Source organism: Belonocnema kinseyi, chromosome 5 (genome assembly GCF_010883055.1).
Source record: "Belonocnema kinseyi isolate 2016_QV_RU_SX_M_011 chromosome 5, B_treatae_v1, whole genome shotgun sequence".
NCBI lineage: Eukaryota > Metazoa > Arthropoda > Insecta > Hymenoptera > Cynipidae > Belonocnema > Belonocnema kinseyi.
In genome coordinates, this window is record NC_046661.1 from 119,204,403 (window position 1) to 119,227,438 (window position 23,036).

General features: G+C 34.7%; 1 protein-coding gene across 3 annotated transcripts in view; it reads left to right on the forward strand.

Moving 5' to 3' along the window:
• Positions 1 to 18,727, forward strand: part of LOC117173299 (4-coumarate--CoA ligase 1-like) — a 22,479-nt gene extending 3,752 nt beyond the window's left edge. For 2 of the 3 annotated variants that reach the window (XM_033361784.1, XM_033361785.1), the window contains 4 exons: positions 9,809 to 10,623; positions 16,532 to 16,704; positions 17,871 to 18,278; positions 18,515 to 18,727. In XM_033361784.1, coding sequence (XP_033217675.1) covers positions 9,809 to 10,623; positions 16,532 to 16,704; positions 17,871 to 18,278; positions 18,515 to 18,636 — 1,518 coding nt within the window. In that variant the 3' untranslated portion in view covers positions 18,637 to 18,727. The remainder of the gene's footprint in view (positions 1 to 9,808; positions 10,624 to 16,531; positions 16,705 to 17,870; positions 18,279 to 18,514) is intronic. The other variant, XM_033361786.1, reaches the window with a different exon arrangement.
• The last annotated feature ends 4,309 nt before the right edge of the window (positions 18,728 to 23,036 follow it).

Genomic DNA, 23,036 nt, shown 5'->3' on the forward strand with positions numbered 1-23,036 from the left:
GCAACCAACTAATATTTATTTTTTAAATATCTTTTTTGTCATATTGTTAGCTAGCAGTATTCGCTAAAATTAACCAAAATGTTTAAATGAAATTTCAATTCTTGAAATTATAAATTATATTCGGACGATATGCAGTCGTATAATGATAAATGGATAAAGTAGATGCGTCCTAAGAAAAATTCAATGATTTTTTATAATTTTGTGAATTAACTCCGGCATCCAGGTTTGGGCCAACATTGGTAACCGCTGCTCCGCACTGGGGGGGGGAGGGGGGGTCGTTTTTTAATTTCATAATAAAAAGTTAATTTCTTATAACTTTAAATTGTTTGTTGCATTATATGTTTTATATTTAAAATTTATCAAACGTCTATCATTCTTTTACGTTAAGAAAGTAGAACGTATTCATTCTTGAAGGCTATATAAATATCAAGGGTAATTTCCGAAAAGTTGATCATTTTAGACATTAAGATTTAAAATTTAAGAAATTTAAATTAGGTTCAGATCTAAATTGAAAATCCCATTTAACATGCAATAATCAAATTCATGCAAACTCCTGTTAAAAAAAAAAACAAGAATCCAACGACCAAATTTGGACCACAATGAACAAACAAACAAAAAAACCCTATTATAATTTGAAAACAATTTCAAAAAGTAAATTTTCGGACAAAAATAAAAAAGAGGAAAGAAAAATGAGAATGCAGCCAACCACATCCCCTTAATTCTTTTTTTCTTTCTTTCGTCTTTTTTATTTTTATCACTTATTTTAATTATTCACTTTTATTACTATAGGTACTCTTTCTTTGATACCTGAGAATCAAATGAGGGTCAGTAGGCCAATCTGTTGTAAACACAATATAAATATCTGTCACAATTACATCAGAAATACAGAAAGTAAAAGAAAAACAAAATTCGTGAAACAACCCCTTTAAATGTAATTAATCATATTAGCATAACTTTTGTTTAACTTATCCTAATCGGTTTTTAAATTAATAGATAACTTTTCTTGTTTTGAAATATAAAGCATTTCCATGAATTCTCTCTTTCCCTCATTACTTTCACTATGCAAAATTTGAACATTATCCTAGTCAAACTCATGGTCAACATCAACAAATTTCTTTGTATGGCTGGTAAGAACACTCTTATGACAGCGTTCTAAACGAACATCACTTTTGTGTTCCTCTATCCTAGTATTAAGAAGTCTACCAGTCTGTCCCACGTAATTCATCTTGCAGATCCTGCTAGTGATCTTATAGCCAACACCACCTTTTTCAATATTATCTATAGGATCTTTGCAAAAACTTATCACTAAATCCATTTTAAATAGTATACGCAAAATAGTCTGAATTAAACATTTTTTTAACATCTGAAAACTATTGAATTTATGTTGACAAAATTTTTTAACACATACTAATATTGCAGCCCGGCCATCATTTATTGTTGTAATAGTAAATTGTGGTTTTTCCAAGATAATTGTAGAAAAGTTAGCACACATGTGATACATGTTACGTGTCATACATAACCAGCTGACACACGATAACGTGTATGATCAGATGACTACTCTTACTGAGTAATCAATGAACCTCAATGATTAAAACAGTGATGGAATTCCACTGAGTGAACCAGTAAATATTACCGATTATCAGAAACATTCTTCTGGCTGCTTCAACCAGCTAGAATACACACAGAAAATCGCCGATCCTCTAAAGTACACCAAAATCTATGTTCAAACCACTGAAGCTGGGATGTAAAAACTAAGTCGTGACCGTCTGCATCAAAATTGATTCCTGGGTGTTCGAAAAAATTTTCTCTAGATTGTCTGCATTCAACGAAGTGAAGTTAGCTGGTGGTTGAAGTGAAAATACCTAATTGTATATGTAGACGGTCATGACATATTATATACATCCCGGCTTTAGTTTAAATGTCGACGACTATGATTAACCTAGCATTTGGAAGTTGCATTAGGAAGTTATAATTTTGTTCTAAGTGATCAGTGCGCACTGTTAAATGAAAGAAAGTTGAAAATTAGGTAAATATTATGCCAATTAGCTTCCTTATTAACAATTATTTAGTCTAATATCGCAAAGCAAATAGTTGTTTTGAGAGGTGTTTAGGTGGCTGACAGCGCAGTTCAGCCATAGGCATATAGAAATGGACTGGTAACGCTTTGGGGAGAACTACAATGGGCTCTAGAGAGAGAATACATATAAGACGTAAGGCTCTATAAAGGAGAGTACTATGGTCCGCCATGTTTATTCTATCGGCTGGGAAAATAGGTAAGCGTCTCAAAGGACAAAACAGCAATTCGCTGTTGAATTTTATTACGTAATCGTATAAATGTACGATTTTTTATACTCGGAAGAAAGTAGCGCTTGTAATAAAAATCAGATTTCATTATGTGTACAAAAGGGACAAAGTGTGAAACTTTTTTTACGCAGACAATTCTCATAAGTATTTGATAGTTTCGAGTGCACTTCAAACAACAGCGAAAAGGTAATCACCATATGGTAGTTCTTATTTATATTTGGTGGGTTCTTTCGAATTTCTCTGCTTTCACCTCCCTATTTTATTCGAATGCCCAAAAAAATGTTCAAATGTGAGCAAAATCAGTTAATATTTAGGAGTAGCGCAAATACCATGAAGTTTCCTATTGATTTAACACAAATTTTAATATGTTTAAGTACTAATTGGTTTATTATGAATACTTCTGAATGTTTAAACAATTTTTTTGTTTGCATTATTTAAGTTTTGCTTTTTTTCGAAATATTTTCATGTTCTACTTTACTTTTTAAGAATATTCTCAAATGTTTAAACAAATTAAAATTGTTTAAAAATTTTTTTTACTTATTTGATGATTTTTTATTAGCAGAGAAAACAAAATGCTTTATCACCTTATTCTAACTTCTTTCTTTTGAGAAAAATTTGACAAGAAATAAAAATTAATTGTTCTTTAGAAGATCTACATACAGGGGTGTTAGTTGAAATTTGCCGGTTTTTTCAATAAAGAAAACACTTAATCCTCAAGGGAATCTAAAAAAAATTTTATTCAAAGTATAGAACATTGGATTCTACACATCTTGCCCATCTTTCAAGCAAATCATGGATACCATTCCAAAAAAAGTTTTTCTCTTTCGAGGCAAACCATTCGACGAGCCATTTTTCGACTTCTTCAGAATTGGCGAAGCGCTGCTCTGCGAGCGAGTGTCCCATCGATGCGAAAAAGTGACAGTCGGACGGGGCGAGGTCTAGAGAGTACGGCGGGTGCTATAATATTTCCCAATTCAATGCTTTTAATGTGTTCTTAATGTGCCTAATGTGTCATGTTGTAGGATAACTTTGTCACATATTCGGGCCAATTCCGGCCGTTTTTCGATCAACGCATGATTCAAATTGATAATTTGTTATCGTTAGCGATCCGTATTCACCGTCTCACCAAGTTTTAATAACTCGAAGTACACCACACCACACTGGTCCCACCAAACATAGAGCATTGTCTTACGGCCAAAGCGATTTGGCCTTGAAGTCGATGGGCCGACCTCACCAGGTGAAAGCCATGATTTTTTGCGCTTCGGTTTCTCAAAATAAACCCATTTTTCGTCCCCCGTGACAATTCGATGCAGAAAAGATTTTCTTTCGAACCGTTCAAGCAGCATTTCACAAATGGTTTTTCGATTTTCCATTTGTCTATCGTTCAGTTGGCGTTGTACCCATTTCCCATACTTTTGGATTTTCCCCATGGCTTTTAAACGTTCGAAAATTGCTCCTCTGGTCACATTTAGTGTTTATGCCAATTGTTGTTGCGATTGGGTTGGGTCTTCATTTAATAACGCCTACAATTCCTCGTCTTCGAACTTTTTCGCTGGACCAGGATGTTCATTGTCTGTTAAATCGAAATCTCCACTTTTAAATTGAAGAAACCATGTCTCACATGTTCTAATCACTGCAGCATATTCACCATAAGTTTTTACCAGCAATCGATGAGCTTCAACTACTTTTTTCTTTTGATGAAATAAGAAAAGCAACGAATGCCGCAAATGCAATTTACCTCGAACGAAACTCGACATATTCACTGAGGTAAACAACTATGATGCTATTATTTTGGCAGAGTGGAATTGTGTATTTTTGAAGGGTATTGTCCATAGAAAAATATGACATAGATGCCAAATCATAGAAATGTATACATATCTCTAGCGACATCTATGAGTAAAATCGGCAAACTTCAACTAACACCCCTGGTACATGTACTACCTTCCTACACACATGGCAAAGATTAAACGCCAAAGAATAGGAGTTAAAACGTGCACACGATGTCGCGAAATTGTCTTCCTTCGACGATGCAGTTGCATCATACGTGTGGTGCACAGCTCGTGCTGTCTCGCAGCGGAGCACAATATACATTTCGTAATAACACAAAGGATTATCAAGAATAATAATCAGTATTTATCTTTTTGTACCTGCATTAGGTGTACTCGATAACCCATTTTCCCAGCTGATGGAATAAACATGGCGGACCATAGTTCCTTCCTATTTAGAGCTCTAATAAAACGTATGCGTATCTCTTTCCAGATAAAGCTGATTGGTCGAAAATATTTTCGTTAGGTGAAGTTTGGTGCAGCACAAGACCGTGATTTGTTTCGTAAGTGCCCCAATAATGTGACGCTCATTGTAATTTTCAGAATTGATTTATTTATAATTTTTTTAATCATAATTTATTGTAACTAAATATTTAAAATGGCGTTAGCCTGCGCAGTTTGTGGGCGTTGTAAAGACGTTTATATGGGGATACGTTTTCATACGTAAATAAAGTTATTGAATATAGTACAATAAAAAATGTTAAAACAAAACCTCAAAATATAAAGTATTATTGTACCTATGTAATACAAATGGTTATTTTTTATATTATAGAAATATTGTCGATTGCATTTTTATTTTATTATTTCGCTAGGTACCCAATAAAATATGAGAACAGAATAGAGTCCTGGTGTCCTGCAATGAATTTGACTAGAGCAAGAGTGGCAAAGCATTGGAGACCTTGCAACGTGCATTTCACCGCAGATTTTTAGAATCGAAAATTCGAAATTTCAACCAAGAAGAATGACTTTTGAAGAAAATTGAAAAATATTCAACAAAATAATTAAATTTTAAACCAAATAATGAAATTTTTAACCAAAAAATAAAGAGTCAACCAAAAATTTAAAAGCAAACTTTTTAATCGCAAATAATGAAATTTCATATCCAAAATAATTTGATTTTGTTATTGGGCTCTAGTAGCTTAGTTTCCATTTATGGGAACAAGCGGGAAAGGATGGGAATAATTAAATAGAATTTTGATCATTTGTCGACTAAATAATAACATTTTCAATAAACATTAAAGTTCATTTTGATTAGTTTTAAAATATAAGCTTAAAAACTGGAAATTTTTGTTAAAAAATAAAGTTAATTTTTCCTTTTACACTTTTTAATTTCAGGCTACACATAATTTTAATAGTTAAAAAATTGTATGACACTATTTTTCAAATTTTTGACAGTTTCCACATTATTTTTGAATTCACAAAACGATTAATATTGTAGCATTTTTAATCAAATTTCAAGAAGAATTTAATTTTCTCGACATGAGCCAAAATTCAGTCTCAAAATGTTACATTTCCCTAGATGCCTAGATGTGCAACTACGTTTAGAGGAATAAATTTGAAACTGAAAATTATCTGAAATGCTCATTGGGAGTCCAATGAAATTTGATCTGAATCAAAATTCAACACCAGCGTTTTTCTGTCCAGTGGCTCATTTTAAAAGCACAGAAAATCGCCGATCCTCCAAAGTACATCAAAATCGATATTCAATTGAGTTGCAACAAATCTGAGCCACCCAGATTCATGATGAGAATCTAGGGGGAAAGCATCATTTAGAGACTGTTTTTTCTGATCCAGAGCAACGTGAAGTGTCTGCTACAAACTTGCAATCACCTATCAAAATGATATCGGGTGTTATTTAGGTTAAATAGGTGTTTATAAGCAGGTAACGTATAATAATAATAATTACCTAACTTTTAATTTCCTTCCATTTGTGTCAAAATTTTTTCAAGTAGACCACTTTTTTTGTATGGGTTGTGATTTTTCTTCGGGAATGCATGATAAGCTAGAATTTTACATAAATAAAATGGACCCGAAACATTTTTGCATAATTTTCATTTTTAGAGTCGTTATTGTTATTGAAATTTTTTAGCATTGTTCTCGTAATTAATTTTTTTCTCCCGATCGGTACAAACTGTCGCCATAATTTTTTGCGTGTTGCGTTAAAAATGTCCATTCTATAAAATAAAAATCATTTGACCATTGTTGCATAAATATTGATGAAATTAGGAACAATTTTTATAAACAAACAAAATTCGTTTCAACTTCTCAATTGGTTTCAATGTTTTACTTGACTTATTACGATAACTCGTTTAATTGCGAAGATTTTGGAAAAAAATTAGGGAACTCGCATATCATCAAAAGTTGTGCGTGTTTTCGTGTTGACGTTCCGCGCTCAATGCCGCGCGACGTACGGAATTCATATTAAGGGCATGATCTTTGGTGATCACGTGACCAAACTAGTCCCCGGTTATGAACATTTTTTTTGGTGCTCACTGTGTCCACACGGATTGAGTTGTCGTGTTTAAACTTTGACAGATAAAATAAAAAGAACTAAAAAACTTTCGTATACATCAATATATTGTTAATTTTAAGGAAAGTTTATATATAAATTGATGGAGTAGGATATTACCATTCGAGTTATAGCACTTTGCAGATCATTTTTGATTTAATGCATTTTAAATTTTTTAATTCGCTCATATTGAGCACTGACACCAATTTTATACTAAATAGTCTAAACCTTGAAAAAGATTAACATAAGCAATAAAATTTGCACATTCGTTGCAAATCAACAAATAAGTATCTGCACACACGTAACCTATCATTATTTTTTGGGCCTTTTCAGCGATTTCTAGCGGAGAAAAAAAGAAACTTTTAACGTCAATAAAGTCGTGATCAAGTGACGTTCGTTCATGACATTTTTGTGTAACATGATTTTCATTTTTTTGGTCCTAAAAATAAAAGATAAAATTCAAATTGGAAACATTATCAACAGTGAACTAACCGGCGTAGCTCTGCGTCGGGATCGTCTTGTCTTTCGCCGTCGGGCGAAATTATATTATTATTACTTTGGTATAACTTAGAATTGTTTCACACCAGTACAAAAAATCCACAAAAATATATATCCATTAGAAAATTTTAATTATTTTCTGAAGATGAACATTTCTCAAGTTGGGACTTGGACGGATTTTCGAGTATCACATTCTAAGATGTTCCTCGATTTTTTTAAATCGAGGCATCTACTTCATCGACGTTAAAATTTTTTTCCTATTTCTATAGTATTTCACTAGAAAACTTTCTTCGTAATTATAAACATTTTGATATATACAAACGTTCCTTAGTCCTTTCGGTATAACTTCCTAAATCCTGAACACGATATCTCAATCCGTGTGGACCGAAAAATATAAAAATCATTTCATTCTCCACACAAAAATTTTATGAATGAACTTAGTCACGTGATCTCGACTTTATCGACATTTAAAGTTTCTTTTTCTCTCCGCTAGAAATCGCTAAAAATGCCCCAAAAATATTGATAGGTTACGTGTATGCAGATACTTATTCGTTGATTTGCAACGAATGTGCAAACTTTATTGCTTACATTAATTTTTTTAAGGGTTAGACGATTTAGTCCAAAGTGCTATAACTCGAATGGTAATATCCTATTTCATCGATTTATAAATAAACTTTCTTTAAAACTATAAACATATCGATGTGTACAAACGTTCTTTAGTGCTTTTTATTTAATCTGTCAAATTTTAAACACGATATCTCAATCTGTGTGAACACAATGAACACCAAAAAAAATACTCAAATCAGGGAATAGTTTGGTCACGTGGTCACGAAGAGCATGCACTTAAGACGTGTAAGATATTAACGGGCAAGACACGCTGCCGCGCGCAGTGCGATTCATGTATCGTACGTCGCGTGGCATGGAGCGAGGGATGTTAACACGAAAAATCGCGCAACTTTTGATGATATACGAGTTCCCTAATTTTTTAAAATTAGGACACTATTAGGGAACTATCCTAAAATTAGGGAACAAAATTTGATTTTTCAAAAAATGCACAATTTACAATTGAATTTTTCATCTTTGCGTACGGCTACAGAGAAATCTATTGATCTATTTAGTTTAAAGTGTTAACTGTAGGCGTTTGGTACTACCTCTACTGATGCCCGGGTGAAGCTAAATCTATTGGTATTGTTAACATAAAATTGCAAATGCAAGTGTGCAGTAAAATTTTCCAGTAATACGTTTGTAGAAGTTATAATAAGCAGTAGTACCATTGACCGAGAAATTTCCCGGTTTCTGGGTAATTTCGATACTGCCGGGTATATTTCGGGAAATCGCCAAATTCCGGAATGGATCGGAAGAATACATTTGAATTATGTTTATTAAAATCAGTTGAATGTTTCAGAAAGTAATAACCAATCATAATGAGAATTTTTCATTTGTAAGTTTCTTTTAGTTCTGCTCTAGGCTGAGTTTTGCATATAGAATGTTAGCCCAGCCCGGTGTTAGTAGGGGTGCTCTGCGTATTCAGCAATGGGAAGTTGCATTCTACATGCCAAAGTTGAGATAAATGGTTGATACTAGACTTAAAGCATATATTACATGGAATGCTAATCAGGCATAATTGTGCATCCTAAAGATAGCCAGCGCTGTTAAAAAAAATAAAATAAAATATAATAAAAAAAAATAATAAAGAATAAATAAAATAAAAGTTATGAAAAGTTAAGAAAAAAGGACCCAAATTTTCATTTTTTGATATCCTAAGTTTAAAAAAAAACGATTATTTTGTGGCTTTTCTTTTAACAACTTTAAGAACTTAAAGAACTCTAAAATTTAGAATTAAGGCCGTTAGTAGAGGCAGTATGCAATTACATTTTAGTGAGAATTGTTATTTACTCTTTAGTAAATAATATTAATTCGTTCAAAAAGTGTAAACCCAAATCTCTATTGCGATTTAGAAAGATTTTACATAGTAAATAAGCGAAAATTATATGTAAAAGTGGTTGGAAACTATGTTTTGTAACATTGTAAAATATGTTGTTTTTCAATTTCAGTTTATTTGACAGGTATAACATTTCTGGGAAATTTTCGAATTTGTCCGGGTATAATTCGTTTCACCGCTAGAGTGCGCCGGAACATTGCCTGGTCCCATTGCGGCAACACTGATAATAAGTCGAGTATTGCCTTCCGGCAAATATGCCTGATTTCTATTTTACCTTTTGGCACATGTTAGTCTAAAGAATGCTAAAGAATTTCAGAGCATTTGTGTTGAATTTCAATCAATCCAAAATTATTTCTAACAAGTTTAAAAATTAATGTCCGGCGTAATATGCTAAATATGAATTCTAAAGAGCTACGTACATATTTAATCTAATAAAATTAAATTTATTAAGGGGCTCGTCTAGCGTAGCGGGCTAAAAATGAGAGTAATTTTGTCAAATGATTTTGAAGACGAGGCAACAATGAATCTTTTAGATAATTTCAGGATTTATTTGTCCACTCATATTACTAACAGAAAAATTCGCAAAGCAAAACGGCGGGTATGACAAAGATAAAAATGAAGGAAAAGGTCTTCTTTTGAATTAAAAATGTTTAAATCCTTAATTTTTTTATAACATTTGAATAGCTCCATTTTTCGCGGCTGTAATTATTCACATAATTTTTCTTTCAGGTCAATGCAGATACTGGCGAAGAAGTATCATTTGAGAAAATTATAAACGATAGTCGTAAATTGTCAGTTTACTTACAAAAATTAGGTCTAACAACAAACGACCGAATTGCTATATGTAGCGAAAATAATTTCAATTTTTGTACAGCATCGTTTTCAAGTTTTCTGCTCGGAATTACATTGTGTCCTGCAAATCCATTATATACAGAAACAGAATTTGTTCACATATTATCGATCTCAAAGCCAAAGTATATTTTTGTATCACCTACAGTTGCATCAAAATTGCGAAAAATTGCCAGTGAATTGCCATGGTCTCCAAAGCTGATTTTGCTCTATACCGATGTTTCCCAATCAGAAATTCCTAATGTTCCTGATATCATAAACAAAGTTCCAGACTTTGAGTCAGACAACCTACAACTTCCTCGAGTTGACATTGAAAATCACGTGGCGGTTATTCTTTATTCGAGTGGGACATTAGGTATGCCTAAAGGAGTTATGCTTACTGATATGAATCTTTTACATTTGGCCGAACGATTGGTTGAGTTCACTGATACATCCATATTACCCGACGATATGAGCCTTACAATCTCTGGCATAATGCCATTTTTCCATGGTTATGGATTTTCTGCTCTATTTCTAGTTTCTCTTCATCTAGGCCTAAAAATGGTTACATTTGATCGATTTGAAGAAAGGAAATTCTTAGCAGCAATTGAGAAATACAAGATTAATATATTAACATTGGTGCCAACACTCATAGTATTTTTCGTAAAAAGTCCTTTGATAGAGGAATATGATTTATCGAGCATATTGAAAGTAATGTGAGTATATTTAATGAAATATGTATGTGGGAAAATATTCTTTTTATTAGATGACTCAGAAAAAATAGGTATTTGTTAAAAATCTTAATTTCGAAATTTTGCATTATGTATCTACATGAAATTGTTGTTGGGGTTTAGCAAGATCCATAATATGCCTAAAAGGATAAATGTTTTAATGTAATATTTTTACTACATAATCTATAGAAAATTACAGCCTCCTCGACATAAAGCTTTTTTCAGAAACCGTTCTTATTATTTTTATTGTAATTGAAAATGTATCTCTTTGTGCCTGTAAAATGCAACACACTGGCTGCTGTGTATGCCTGGCTGCAGTCATCCGGTCTAGTTTCAATAAAGACAAAAATCTGGTAAAGAAGTTTTTGTTAGTGAGTGATGGCTGACGCAGAGTTTAAAATAATAAATTAATAAATTCAAAAAGTAGATACTTGTCAAATACTCAATTTTCAATTGCAAAAAAAACTCTAACAAGAACATTTTCCGAAAAAAGTTCTGTTCGAGGCCGGTAAAATCTCCTTTAGGTTGTGTGGTTAAAAAATCACACTGTACAATTCATTTTTGTAGACATATTGTGGATCTTGTGAAACTCCAAATCATTAGAAGAACCTTAATTAATCGATCGTCACAAGAAATATATTTTTTTGTTCAAAAAAAAGAAAAGATGATTCGTATTTTCCCGATTAAGGAAACAATAATTTCCGTAAAGTTGCCGAAACACAGGAACTTGGAATTAAGAAAGGTTTCGGCCATGTTGGATTTTAACTTTTTTAGGATTAAATCAAACAAATAATTTTTAATAATTCCAAAACCAGATCTTTGACGTTTTTTCTGGGTCATCTTTATATACGTTACTAGCAAAGTGTAATACAAGAATCTGATTGTTTAGAACAACTGAGTTTCATTTTCTTCTTGAATTAAGTAAATCAATTAATGCTATGGAAGGTTATGGAATAAATCACCATACGATATTAGAAATGCACCTTCCCTGTATCATTTTAAAAATCCTTTTTCAAATATTTGTACAATACCTCGAACCCAACTCTTGAAATTACTCATTGGTAATCTTTCGTATTTTATTCTCAAACATTACAACTTCGAAAATCCTTATTTTTTTCTTAACTTTTGTAAATTTTTGTTTCTTATTCACACAGTTTTTCCCTCTTTATTTTTACTTAATACATGCACATGAGCTTCTAATTAATCACACAATCTTAATTAATATAAAATAATCTCATGACTAATTTGACGCGTATTATTAGGTTGACTATATAAATTTATACATTTTATTTAATTTTCATACTTAATTATAAGATTAATCAAGTACTCTACCGATCAGTGCTTGTACACATTTGAAATTACCTTGTATTATCCTGTTCCTCAGAAGACTATTTAGCCCTAGGAACTTTCTTTAATAAATACAAATACAAATGTTAGGCACAAATTCGGTGTCTGTATGCCAGGTGTCTCTACAATCCACAAGTGCGGCCTCATCCAGGACCACCTGGCCATTTTCAGAATGTACCAATTTTATTTTTACGAGAAACTTCATGACCCCTTGAAAAAAATCCTAATCGGAAGTGTATCGTTCGTGAACCTAAGCCTTAATGGCTACAGGTTTTTTCTGCTCTGCAAGGAGTATCTTTTAAAGGATACTTAAACTCAGGTAAAATATGGGTGTCCTTCTTAAAAACACTGGGTCAAAGCTGAGTAGATCCGACCTATTGGCCTGACATCGCCCATAAATGAAGGCTCTACCTTTGGAGACCCCTATTCTATAGTCTATGCTATACTCTCTTATGTCAGAGTATTATCAGTCGAAAATTTCAAATCGCGTTTTGTGTAAACACATAGCGCGTTGTGCGCGTAGCGGCCTTAGGCGCCCAGAAAGAACACGATTGGGAAGTTTCAGACTGTTGAGTGCTAACCCAACATTGGAGCGTATAACATACAGCATTTTGATTCGAATTATTTTCAGTCGTGCGATTTGAATTTAATTTGCGCTAGCAGAAATTCATGCGCAAACTTTAATACACGAAAACTTGGAGGAGAAATGTCGATTGACGCGCGGATCTCGAAATGTTGGATATGACGCGCGATAGTATGTTGTGTTCGTTTGTAAAATATTTTTTCTTGAATAAAACAAACATTTTTTATTGAATAAAGGTGTGGACAGTCAGAAATTATAAAAATAAGCCAAGACTGTTGATCAGCGTGAGAATATCTATAGAACTTTATGTGTTGGATGTGTTAGATATACATTAAATGAAGACACTGAAAAGATTATTCGATTCAATGAACTGTGCTGAAACCTTATAACATCCAAGGAGGATTATCCAGCCGCCATCACGAACTTCTGGTAGAAAAAGTTTTCTTCTACACATCAACATTTGGTTCGCATTTACACCTCATAATTAAAGTCGGCGATAATCATTCTGCTCCAAATTCGGGGCATAAGTTACCCCAAATTTGCGGGGATCAGTCGCGCCAAAATGTAGGTGCCATATTATCCTAAGCTGCGCAAGTGCGGAACTGAGTCGCGTGTGCAGAACAGCTCGAATTATATTGTTGGTCAGACGGTTCGAACAATTTGGGGTAATGATCCTCTTGAATCAGTGGATCTTTTCTATCAAAAAGAAGTGGCCCCTTCTCACAGTGTGATTGTTGCACCAACTGCACGTGTTGGGTGAGCAGCTCTACCAAACTTCTCTTCGTGTACCGGAGCAAGACAACTTGTCCAACCCAAGAAACCTGCTGGACAATAACTTTTCTAACCGCGCTCTATTATAGCTTCTTTACGGCTGTTTCGAACGACAGGATGGTTCGAACCATTGGACATGTGTCAAGACAGCTTTACAAACAGTGTGCCTCAAAAAAGGAAAAGCAAAATGTCTGGTGAACCTGCTAATTGACAAGTGACCGCCAACGCTATGTATTCTATAAGTTGATCTTTCGAAGGCCAAATTTACTACTTCATCTAGAAAACAACTGTAACAAGTAACATCTTCTCCTTTCAGAGTTTCGTCTTTCAAAGCGACAGCATGAGCCCTCTTTTCTTTTACATTGCAGTTCTGCCACTATCTCTCGCACTACGCAATTTTTATGGGTACATCTACGGCAAGCTTAAGCATCGCGAGCATAGAATCACTTATGTACTTTACATGCTTATAGATTAGAGCAGCTTCAGCATGCTCTGAGGATCGTCGAGTGGTATACGCGAGAAATTTGTACGGACCTTGGATTCAATAAGCTTGACAAAATTTATCTAAAGCGGGGATCGTTTGCTGGCGTTCTCGAACACCGCGTGCTCATGAATAGAAGTGCTATGAGACATCCTGGAGCTGGAGAGACCTTCTAATTCCTAAACGTGATTGAAAACCGTATTTAGGATATAAAATCAGGAACGAAAGCCTTCTCCGTCAGATTAGTTTTTCCAATCACTAGGCGTTGTACAATATATCTGCGATGAAGAATCAGCTCACGACTTAGACATCACTACGCGTAAGATCATGCATATCCAGAAGAGTTTGCAGATCAACTTGTGTGTTTCGCCATTATGCATTTCATGCCGTAAAGGCGGGTGTGGACCTCTAAATCTCCAATGTCTTTATAACCACATATTGTGAATAAACCTCACATCGTCGTAAATGGGAGCGATCCTACCTGGCAATGTTCTATCGCGAGATAATTGGCTTGCATCGCAACATCAGACATGAGGGAAGTGTATTGTTGCAGCTACATTTTTCACTTATAAGAGCTCAGATAAAGAAAATAGCAGTCAACAATTTCCTCTAACAACTGCTCTGTAAGAAAATGCACGAAACTTTTACAGACATGTAAAATATCATTCGTTTTCGACGGAGCTAACATTTAATTTCTTCAAATCATCCAGACTTAATTCAGACAAAAATAGTTTCCTTTTCGCGTGCCAAGATGCAGAGAACCTCATGTAGTTTCTGAAAACCTATGACACATACTAGTGACCGGCTCACGCGGAAACGAATTATGTACACAGACAAAATGCAACTATAAAAGTGCTGTACCACAATCTTGATCGCTGTTGCGGTGTTGGCAGATACCCTACTCGGTAGAAAGCTCCTTGGGAGAAAGAGTCATTTGTTGAGAACTAGAGACTTCGAGAAATGACACTGCAAAAAAAAAGTCAGATTAAAAAGTATTGCTTCACATCCACGAGTTGTTTTCTGGAAATATGCTCTGCGACAACTTCCAATTGCCAGAGAAGACAATACCTTTCAATGCGTGAGTTCGCATATAACGTCTGAATCTTGAATACGTCTGAATGTGAAGTAAGAGATTTTGCGTTCAATTCTATTTAATGCGAGGGTTCTAATACGTTTCAATGCTGTAAAATACGATTAAATGCAAAACAGAATGTTTGTCAATGCTATTGAAGCGAATCTGAAGGCGAAAATATGTAAATGCTAAGTATTGAATCGAATTTACGAGACATTCTCTAGAAATCTTTCGTAGGGAAACTATGTTCGTGATTGAATTTTCGGCTCTAGGTTATAACAATATCGCAGTCAAGGAGAAGGAAAAAGAGGAACGGTATCCTTACCTTACAAGGGAGCTGCGGTTACTGTATCCAGAGTATTTGCTTAAAATGATTGTCCGGTGTTGAGTGCTTATGGAGGTACGAACCCATCACTGGCTCGTAACCTCAAAGCCATACACATGTACCAGAAAAATTCCGAGGCACTTGCGAGATGGATGTAGAGAGCTGTCATTCTTCGGTTGATGTATGTCCTTAGGGCACATGAAGGTTTACCGTTTTATCACTGTCATTACATCGCTCCCTATGGCCATCCATTCCGGCTGCTGTAAGACATGGCCATAGGTGTAATTGACCGCGATTCCACTACATGTGAGCTGATTTAAGAAAATTCATATGAGCATAGAATAAGTAAAGAATAAACGACATCTGTTGAATTCTTAGGATAAACAAACCTGTTCAAAGTGGTCTTCGAGTGTTATAAAAAGGTTAGCGTTTATTGCGTCCCTCACAATAAATTCAACTTTATGATGAAATCTATAATATATAATCATACTTAGTAACTAATCACCCATTTCATTTGTTTATTAAAAAAATGTAAGAACATTATAAATCTGATCAGCCTGAATCAAAATTTACAATGAAATATTGAATAAGAATGGTCCGCATAGCCCACGCTAGTAAATTCAAGTGCAAGAAACATGTCCAGATTTTCTAATTTATTATAATTGAAAATTATCGTTTTTGTTTTAAAAAGTATTTTCCTAATTAATATAATTGCAATAATTCAAGAATCACATTATTTAATTACTCTTCCCATATGAAATGTTACTTCGTATCTCCTCACTCTACTTAATCAGGTGAAATGTATTAAATTAAGTTAAATGGAAACTAAAATGTAACGGCACACTAAAATTTATTGAAATTTTAATGAAAAAAGTACCTCTTTTTTAAATAACTTTTGATAGTTTCGTTTAAATTAATAAGAGACATTCAGGCATTCAATTCGGCTTGTATAATTCATCAAATAAATAGAAATAATTTCAAAAATTATTCAAAATTCTTAATAGGGGTTATACTGCATATGACCGGGCTATGGAAGACTACTATAAGTTAAAGCTTGATGGGAATCCTAGGATATCAATCTTGATGTCATAGATTACTTAACTTATCTAAATTCAATGTTACGAGCGTAGAGCACATGGATTTTAGCAAAATGAGTAGCTTGAAGTAATTTTATAATCATAGGTTAACTTTTAACCAGAAAATTATTCTTTTGCTTAGAGCTGAAAGTCAAACTACATTGTTTTTGAAATTCAGATTGTTGTATTACATTTCTTATACATGTACAATAATATATATACATTTTTATACAAGTAGATGTGGTGGAGCAAAACTTTCACTGGAAATGGAAAAAGCCATGATTTCACGATTTAATCTTGATCATATCAACCATAGTTATGGACTGACTGAGACATCGTTTGCTGTTATTAGCCAGAATGCAAAGCGCAATAAAATTGGAAGCATTGGGATTTTGGAACCGGGAATATCAGGTATACAACGGTATATACAGGAAATTACTAATAAAAAATGACATTTTAATTAAAACATTTAATTTAACATTTAATTAAAAACATTTAATTAAAAATGACTTTATAATAAGCATTTACTGAGATATCACCTTGAAATTTAAATCGTAACACAACCCTGAAACTGCTTTAGCACTATATCCTTTACTTCTATAGTAGTAAGATAGTTTAGTTGCAGACCAATATTATGAGATAAATAACATTTTCTGCAAATCCAGCTGATTTATGCGTCCATCACTGTCCCAACTGCAGTGTTTCGTATAGCCTTATTTGCATCAATGAATGATCTTGTGATTCCTCGCTTTGAGATAAAAGTTTTTTTTCTTATTGAGAATCACCAAATTAAGCTTTGCCATAATATTTAACAAAGCTATTTACCTATTGTCAGTTTTTATGGAACTCTAATTATAAGCTTTGTAGTTCATAAAGTTCCCTGCAACAAGGAATCTTCCGCTCACTGTACTCAAGAAACTTTATGGTTAACTAGTCGTTGTAGAAAATACCCGTGTGCTTCATTCCCAAAAATAAATATATATATATATATATATATATATTTATTTATATTTATATACCCACGCATATTTTCTAAACGATAGTCCAAGCTAAACTTGATTCCTGCTTGCCTGTCTCCGTGATGAACAGCATTTTACTCTTGACCATTTTTACTCTTGGCCTTCCTATGTCTTTTATTCAAACAGCATTCTCTTCTCTTTTTTGTGACCGTGTTTACTGTGACTAGTAATACATCGAAGCAATTGCTTCATAGTATATCTGTGAAGCAGATTGGCCTATAAGAGAATGGCGCTTTCAGTGATTTGTTCTCCCTCCATAGAAGTTTATTCCTGATCCCATTTTGCAAAAACTTCTCCCAGTAAGTGCGCACCACAACTCTAGATTCTTCTGAATAAGTGTAGTCGCTCGTTCCGGCTTGCCGTGAATGCGGAAAGCATCGTGCAACAAGCGGGATGCGTCGATTACCAACTCCCATGATTTGCCACGTTCATTACGGTCGCGAGAGAATCTTCGTGCTCGTTGATAATCGACGCTGTATTCCGATTATTGTAAAATTTACTATTAATTATTTATGTAAAGCGGTAATCTAGACATTTACCTAAAATTTATTATTTCAGCTAAAGTCATTTCAATTGAAGATGGGAGTTCTAAGGAGGCTTTGGGACCATATTGTGAGGGGGAACTCTGCTTTAAAGGTGCAAATATTATGAAGGGTTACTGTGATGCTCCAGACTCCACCAAATCTGTGATAGATAAAGATGGCTGGTTACATTCTGGAGACGTAGGGTATTACGATGAAGATGGATATTTTTATATTGTTGACAGAATCAAGGAACTTATCAAATACAAGGGTTATCAAGTAGCTCCTGCTGAATTGGAAGCGATTTTAATGACACATCCATCAGTAACAGATACTGCAGTTGTCGGATTACCAGATGAGAATGCAGGCGAATTGCCACTCGCTTTTGTGGTAAAAAAGTCTGATTCAAAATTGACGACTGACGAAGTTGTTAATTATGTTAATGGTGAGAATCATTCAGTAACATAAAGTATCAAACATACTTACGAAACTTGGTTTCTACACTATCGGAGGTTGAATCTAGACCTGAGTATCGTATTTGACCAATGACACTAAGTCTATAAATCCCTTCTCTCAGGCAAAATGTATTATGTGCGTTTATCATATCCCAATCCTCCATTACATTTTATTATAATATTAATATTATTTTCTTATTAAAAAACTTTTGACGCATTTTTTTAGAAAGAGTATCACCAACAAAAAAACTTAGAGGTGGAGTGAGGTTTGTAAACAAAATTCCCAAGAATGCAACGGGTAAAATACTTCGAAGAGAATTGCGGAGTAGCCTTCAATCCAAACTGTGATTTACTGAATGATTGACCTTGATATTATGGCCATTTTGCAAGACATCGGAGAAATCGTGTCCCTGAGCCATTAATATGTGCATATTGCTTAAATTAAAAAAATTTTTTTGTCCACTGTTGTTCTAATGATACTTTATTTAGCCCTCACTTGTCTTTTTTCGCTGATAAAAATGTTTTCTATTTATTCCATGAAATATGACCCGATCGTCAGTCCTGTCACGTGTTCTAAGGGGTGAAAAGTGAACCTAATGCATGGATATTTACTATAACCACTGAACTTTTCAACCTTTCTAATAGGCCAATAATATGCTACAGTATCCCTCTCCCGAACTCTACAGGAGAGAAGGATGTCTTTGTTTTTTTATTTATTTTAATTAAACTCAGAAGTCTTGTCCCCAGGTAATTGAATTGGGCGAGCATCGTCTCGCTTCAGTGGGCCTCGAGTTACTTTGAAGGAAAGTCATCGGTGAGTATCTTATTTTATTTTTGCGAAAAATTAAGTGATAATGAGTGCGAAATCGTTGCGTACCTTTATTTCCTGCCAGTCCTGTCACTTTCTGTTTCCAATATTTACTAATAAAATTGATTATAAAATGATGGGGAGATAATACTTCGTTGCTGTATGAATAGGATCTGGATCTCAGAAAGGATTTTAACGAGTGAGATGGCTGCCTACCTTGCAGTGAAAGGCGGAAAAGTCAGTCCTGTCACGGTCAGTGCTGTCACGTGACAAGTTCTGAATTTAGGTATCAGCAATGACGTTTTCACTTACTTCTTTAGTTTATAGTACAGGCCGCTGTATCAGAGGTGATGGAAAAATTTAACACCCAACTTTCTGACATGAAAAAACACGTTTTAAATTGGCATCACCAAGCGCATCAAATAAAGACCAAAACGACCTAATTTAATAAAAATGAGCTTATGTTCAGAGTAGGTTTCTCCGAGAGCTACTATTGCACATACGCCGAAGAGATACAAGCAAATCACTTTGGGGCTTCGAAGAGACAAGTTTCACTGCATAAGGTGGTGAAATACCGAAGATATGCCGATGGTTTCCTCAAGCACAGGTCCTTTGTACCATTTCAGACAACCTCGACCACCAAGCTCATGCAATATGGGCACACGTAGATCCGATTTTGGAGCGATAATCAAAAGATTTTTGCCTAGGACTGCAGCTCTTCATTTCTTCTCAGACAGCCCAACTGCTAAATATAAAAACAAAATCAACGTCGAACTGATTAGGTCAAAGGTAATTCACTACTTTCCGCTGGTGCAAGAAGCGACCGGGAACCCTGACCATCCACGGGGCCCTTGCCGGACACCGGAAGGGTCCCGTGGATGGTTTTCGTGGCACAATAAAAAGAAGAGCTGACGAGGATGTTGCCAGGCAGAAGGACATGACATGTGCAAGTGACATAATTCGTCTTATAAACGACGGAGAGATTGTGCTCCTGGAAATCCCTGGCGAAACCATCGAAAAAATGACAAGAGCTGTAAAGCCTGATAAGATACCCACTATCCCAGGGATTATTAAAGTGTACCAAATTGCTTTATCGGCAAACATGATGCCTTGTCGTCCTCTAAGTTGCTTTGAATGCCCTCCTGTTTCAGTCTGCAAGCGCTACCACCTAAAAGACATAGCATTGAGACCGTTGATGCTTCGAGTCAGGGATGTGTATTCGTCTTCTCAAGACGGGAAAATTGATAAGGTTGATCAAGTTGCTGAGGGTGAGGAATCAGGGTTCATCGGAAATTTTTCGTTAGCTGAAGAGGAAGTTTCAGGGTTCGGTGAGTTGGCTGCTGAGAAAATCCTTTCAAGGATAAACTGCCAGGCACCTTCAATATCACCAAAGGTACTTTTGTGGAGGTAAAAATGAATAAGGGAACACCAAGAAATTTGAAGCCTTCGAAGCTATCTGTGATAGTGACGTCAATTCAAAAAAGGGGGTTGATGTTACATTTTTAAAAAATTGCACAAAAAATACATTTTTTATTCTTAATGATAAGTATGTATATGTACCATCTTAGTAAATGGTATTATAAGCAGACTGCCAGATCCAACTTTTCATATCAAGGGAAAAAGGGTCTCATACCAATTTGAAAAATGATCATTTCCTAAAATGTACGTCTTTTTTTTAATACCTCTATATTTTTCGTTTTGCGCAGTTATTATTTAGTAAGAAGGTGATAATGTTGTCTATTGATATGGTAATTCATATGTTATTTCGAGTTCATTGTTTGTTTTTTGAACGCTCATTAGTTAGGAAGTCTATTACATTTCCTGAGTTACTTTGCGTTCGTACTTACTTTTGACTTGCTTGTTGCATATATTTTTAAAGTGATATTTCTTTTTTGGAGTTAATAATAGATATTTATGTTGCTGCTTGAAAATGTTTTAAGACTGATCTCTTTAAAATCTAGTTGGAAAAAGTCTTGCCTAGGTACACACGTGATTATAATGTACCTAGACATATACTGATGTTATTCACTGAAATATTAATTCGTGCGTTCATAGTTTGTTAAGGATGACTTGGAATTGGAACTCTATTTTATATTTGAGATTTATTTTTCAATCCCTGATTTCTCTCTTTTTGTTCATGTTTCGTTTTTGTATAAAAACGTCCTGAGACTGATCTCTTCCAATTTTAGTTTTTAAATGTCATACTTAGGTAGGTAGGTACCCGATTCACTTACAGGTTCCTGTGAATAAATTGCTATTATTTACTTATATTTTGTCATTTTCAAAATATTGTAGTAGCCTGCCGTTCCTAGAGTAAATAAGTACCATTTTGTACTTACCTATTGTGTACTTTGATCTTTGTAAATACCTTTAATTTGCTAAGTTTGGCTAAAGTTAGGATCTACAGTACTGACATTATGACTACACAGTTGGTATGCTTAACTTACAGTTGCGCATTTTCTACCTACAATACTTTGGGCTACGCACTGGTCACCCACGGTATTTACGGCTATATAGTGGGTACCTATACGTAATGTATGGCTACGCCATGGATATATCTGCACCTTCATGATAAACTCTCCAATCTGGGTTTATAAATTTGAACTCTCCAATCTCGCTTTGTTTTGACACTTAATCCCGCTACACATATGTGGCGCTATGGTCCAGCACCATATATATAACGTGCAGTAGACTTGCGGAATTGTATCGCAGGTGCTGAAACCGTTGGTAACGATTGCGTAGTCGAATATTTCATAAGTTACGTTTTCAGATGTTCAAGTAACTTATGTAACGTCAGCGCATGTATAAGTGCCGTAAATAACGTTTCAGTGGTATTAGATACCGTAGGTAACATCTTCGCAGGCGTAGGTAACGTCTGCGTAGGGGGAGTACTGTAGCCAATGTATGCGCAGACGAAATTACTGCAGGTAACGTCTTTGCAGGCGTAAATACCGCAAATTAAGTCAGTTAGAGATTAAACACCGTACGAAACGTTTACGCGGGCTTAAGTACTGTGGGTAATGTTTTCACAGGCGTAGATACCATAGGTAACGTCAGTCTTAGACCTATCCTGTAACTAAAGATTTCAGGGAAGCACAAATAAAATAACCAAATTAGAATTCTGGTTTCATTTTGAAAGTCTTAGCTTAGATTGCTGACACATGCGCAATAGATGGCGATTAGGTATCCAAGAAACATAAGCAGCAAATATCTAAAACAGTAGTAGATCGAGGTCTGGTCAGTAAGTACTCTCGGTATTTAGAAATACACAGTACTGTTACAAAGTTCACCATATTTAATTTGATATACTAAGTCAAGCTGTTTGATAACTGAATTCTCGTATCGACAGTACATCAAGAATGGGAATAACAGTTGTGTATTCCTTCCAAGGTAAGGAGCAGCAGTAAATCATGAGTGCTTTGCTTTAACATATTATTGGCCCAGTTTACCCAGTCTTTTTAATAAACGTGGAAAAAGGAATCGCAGTGTACGAATAATTTTCTCTTCCGGCGGCGAGGAAAATGTTGGAAGCAGCAGCGGATCTTCACGGCGCTTGAACTTCTTAACATCTTCGTTGCTGAAAGAACCCCAATTTCTAAGCATGTTGACGTGGATAAGCGTTAAAGCTGCGTTTGATAAGCTGAGTCCTATTCCTTAACAAAAATCTGAAACAAAAACTAAGGACTTGTTTAAAAATTTCTTTAGTACCGGATGAGTATAGGCAATCCGGAAATTCAACACTGTAATTCAACACGCGGCCAAAATCCAGAACATGTCAGGTCAGCTGCGAGACATCAGTGAAAGCATGTCAAATTCTACTGTCGTGGCGAAAGTTCTAGCAATTTCGCCAAACAAGCAAAGGGGCTTATGGCAGCCGAAAATAGCGAAGTCCGACTTACCCGCAGCAGGCCTCAAGACATGTAATAATTACATGTCTTGA